At 35.7% G+C, this 3,953-nt stretch overlaps 2 protein-coding genes across 2 annotated transcripts; both read left to right on the top strand.

Annotated features, from left to right (window-relative positions):
• The first annotated feature begins 684 nt into the window (after positions 1-684).
• Positions 685-1,355, top strand: LOC107571868 (GTPase IMAP family member 4-like). The gene is made up of 2 exons (XM_016258252.1): positions 685-1,275; positions 1,341-1,355. Exons 1-2 carry the CDS (start codon positions 685-687, stop codon positions 1,353-1,355), a joined length of 606 nt encoding a protein of 201 aa, XP_016113738.1.
• Positions 1,356-1,791: 436 nt separating this feature from the next.
• Positions 1,792-2,802, top strand: LOC107571867 (GTPase IMAP family member 8-like). Its single transcript, XM_016258251.1, has 2 exons — positions 1,792-1,841; positions 1,937-2,802. The coding sequence occupies exons 1-2, from the start codon at positions 1,814-1,816 to the stop codon at positions 2,800-2,802; spliced, it is 894 nt and encodes a 297-aa protein (XP_016113737.1). The 5' UTR covers positions 1,792-1,813.
• Positions 2,803-3,953: the final 1,151 nt, after the last annotated feature.

Below are 3,953 nucleotides of genomic sequence, written 5' to 3'. Positions count from 1 at the left end.
CTCTCTGGAATACTTGATTCTGATTGGTCAGTTCAACATACTTATTCCCAGATAACAACCGCAGACAATAGCAATGCTGAAAAACATCCTGGTTGTTAACAACCACGTTTGATATGCACAGAATCGTTCACTTAAAGGTTTTTATTTATTTATTTATTTGTTGTTGTTGTTTTTGCTCTAGGAAACAAAGTCATAATTTGTTGCTTCAATAAGTGTTTCTGAGAAAGTAAATGCACAGTGTAAATCAAGAGTGGCAAACTCAGTTCCTGGAGGGCCACAGCCCTGCACGGTTGAGATATAACCCTAATTAAACACATCTGATCCAGCTAATCTAATCATTTAGGCTTATTTGAAAACTACATGGTCTGTGTGTTGGAGCAGGGTTGGAACTAAACTCTGCAGGGCTGCGGGCCTCCAGGAACTGAGTTTGACACCCCTGGTGTAAATGATCCCATAGCATCACCTAGTGTCCAACCATCACTTAATGGTGTAATTGGTTTAAATACATTCTGTTCAGGTGCAAAATTTATGATACGTGGCAAGTCTAATACAAAGATAATATTGGCTATAGTTTGATTTCTGTTTTCAGGTAAATAAAGAATTAAGTCATACATTATGAATTCAACTGTGAAATGAAAAGGGTTAGTTTATTTTAATCTTTGTTTCACAGTGGGAAAAGATCTGATGATTGTTCTTCTGGGTAAAACTGGATCAGGAAAGAGTTCAACAGGAAACACCATCCTGGGAAAAGATGTGTTTGACATTAGTCTCTCCTCTGAATCTACAACTCAACAGTGTGAGAAACATGAGGGACATGTGGAAGGCTGGAACATCTCAGTGATTGACACACCTGGGCTGTTTCACACGTCCATGACTGAAAAACATGTGAAGGCTGAGATTGAGAAGAGTTTGCAGATGTCTGCTCCTGGTCCTCATGTGTTTCTGCTGGTCATCAGACTGGACAGATTCACAGAGGAAGAACAAAACACAGTCAAATGGATTCTGAAGAACTTTGGGGAAGATATGAAGAGATTCACCATGGTGCTGTTCACTGGAGCTGATATGTTAACTAAACCAATAGTGACATTTCTGCAGGAAAGTCAAGAGCTGCAGAAGTTAGTGGATGCATGTGGGGGAAAATATCATGTGTTTAACAATGTGAATAAGGATGGAGCTCAAATCACTGAATGGCTAGAGAAAATCAAGACAATAATGGAGAAAAATAGAGGAGACTGCTACACCACTGAGATGTTCAAGAAGACTCAGAGAAACATAGTTATGATAATGTTGAAAATAATAGCTCCTGCTTTTGTAGGTTGTGTTGTATTCTATCTGTCAAGAAGGTTCTGGTGTGACTTCCATCGTAAGATGTGGACATTTTAATTAAACCATACTTATGATGATAAAGATTACTATAATTTTTATTTTACTGTAATTTGATTTCTTTATTTTCATTGCCATTCACACATACAAAAGTAACTGAACCTTGTTTAGCAGTTTATTTTTTATTATTATTATTATTTTTTTTTTTGAAAAGGTAACTGTCTAGAAAATAAACTGTGGGTAACAAGCAAAGAACAATAAAACAATTAAAATGACTGTATTTGTTTGTTGTTTTGTTTAGTAGTTTTAAATCACACAAATTAACTATTTGATAGATCAGTTTTTTGAACCGATATTGCTGTTTGTACAGGTCTATGCTGGTATCAAAATAATAAGGTACTTTTTACATTTTAATAACTTCTAAATTTTTATCCTTTATCATGACAGAGGGAGAAAAATATCAGTTGTTCAAACTGAATTAATAAGCAAGATGTCAAGAAGCAGCGAACAACCTCTAAGTAAGTACTGAATATCTCATGGTATCATTTATCCATCCATCCATCCATCCATCCATTTTTATATTCATCAATCTATCTATTTTTCTTACTTACAGTATCAGATCTGAATATTGTTCTGTTGGGAAAGACTGGAGCAGGAAAGAGTGCATCAGGAAACACCATCTTGGGTGGAGACAGAAACACATTTGAAGTAGATTTTTCTCCCTCGTCTGTGACGAAAATTTGTAGATCAGAACAAACAGTGGTAAATGAACCAACTATAAATGTGATTGACACTGTAGGACTACCTGATACAAAAAAGGTGTTTACAGATGTTCAGCCCAAAATAGAGCAGATATTCGCTTGTACACATGGTGTTGATGTGTTTCTGCTGGTGATTAGCTTGGATGTGAAATTCACAGAGGAGAGCAGAAAAGTTGTGAAATGTATCGAGGATAATTTTGGAGCAAAGGCCTGTAAACACACAATAGTGCTCTTTACTCATGGAGATCAGTTACATGTGCCAATAGAGACTTATCTGCTAAAGTCTTCACTACTGCAGTCAGTAGTTGATCAGTGTTCAGGAGGATGTCATGTTTTTAACAACAACGATGGCGATCAATCTCAAGTCACTGAGCTTCTGAAAAAGATCGAGTCTCTGAGGAAGAAGAATGAATACAGGAGATACACCGAGCAGGACTATAAGAAGACTCAGGATGAACTTCTACGTTCAAAATGTCTTGCTGGAGCAGCAGTAGGAGGAGGAGTAGGAGGTGTATTAGGGGGAGCAGGATGTGTAGTAGCTGCTAAAGCAGGAGCAGTTGCATTAACTGCAGGAAAGATAGCAACAATAGGAGCAGCAGGAACAGTAGGAGGAGCAGCTCTGATAGCAGCAGCAGCTGGTTTTGGAGTGTATTTATTGGCAAGAAAATATGTCTGCAACTCAGAAACAGGGGAGAATAGGAACAAGAAACATAACTGAGTCGAGATTTTCCAATGATCCTGGTTTGTCATTTTACTTACATAAACTTTGGCTTTCAGATGAAAACACAATTTGTCATGCTTTCTTGGATTGTAAATAGGTAGCAGGAGAGTGAAATGTGAAATGTTTTCACATGTTACTTTACTGTTGTTAAGAAACGTCCCTTAAAGTTTATAAATGGAAACATTTGTTTGTTAGTGCATGTTAACTGTTTTTGTACTTCCTTCAAATGTTATTGTAGTTAACCCTCATGTGGTGTTCGGGTCCTTTTTGCTCTGAACATTTTATATTTTTCCCGAAAATACTAGTTAATGTTATCGCATTGGACTGAAATTTTGTGACTTCGTTCACAAAGGGTATAACTACTTCTAAAAAAAAATTTGGATAATTTTCATACTATTCTGGAGGAGATTTTTCACCTTGTTACACCCGTGATGTTACAGAGCAAAAAGGACCTGGCCTCAAAAAAATGCTTATAAATCACTCATTATGCTATATTATCAACAAAGATTGGATTCAATCTTTTTGTCAACTTTTCTTTCATTTAGGACTGGTTTTGTATTTATATTTGCTTCTGTTTAATCGTAGGCCTCATTTATCTGAGAGTAGGCACCTAATTTTTTGAGTGAAAAAAGCATTATTTATGAATAATTTTTCCAATATTAAATGAAAACTGAAGAAAATGTGCACTGTTTATCACACTAGTGTACTTTAATGTTTAATCAGGGAGTTTGTTTTGAAAGGCTTTTATTTTGTACAAAATGGCACAAAGTCACACTTGTGGTGTTCCCGGTCAAAAATGACCCGGCCTCATAAAATTGCTTATAAATCACTCATTATGCTATATTATCACCAAAGATTGGATTCAATCTTTTTGTCAACTTCTTTTCTTTCATTTAGGACTGGTTTTGTATTTATATTTGCATCTGATTAATCGTCGGCCTCATTTATCTGAAAGTAGGCACCTCATTTTTTGAGTGAAAAAAAGCATTATGAATAATTTTCACAATATTAAATAAAAACTGATGAAAATGTACACTGTTTATCACACTAGTGTACTTTAATGTTTAATCAGGGAGTTTGTTTTGAAATGCTTTTATTTTGTACAAAATGGCACAAAGTCACACTTGTGGTGTTCCCGGTCAAAAATG

Source organism: Sinocyclocheilus grahami, unplaced genomic scaffold (assembly GCF_001515645.1).
Source record: "Sinocyclocheilus grahami isolate Dianchi unplaced genomic scaffold, SAMN03320097.WGS_v1.1 scaffold1664.1, whole genome shotgun sequence".
NCBI lineage: Eukaryota > Metazoa > Chordata > Actinopteri > Cypriniformes > Cyprinidae > Sinocyclocheilus > Sinocyclocheilus grahami.
The sequence above is the reverse complement of the archived record's forward strand: the minus strand, read 5'-3'. Positions and strand labels throughout refer to the sequence as shown.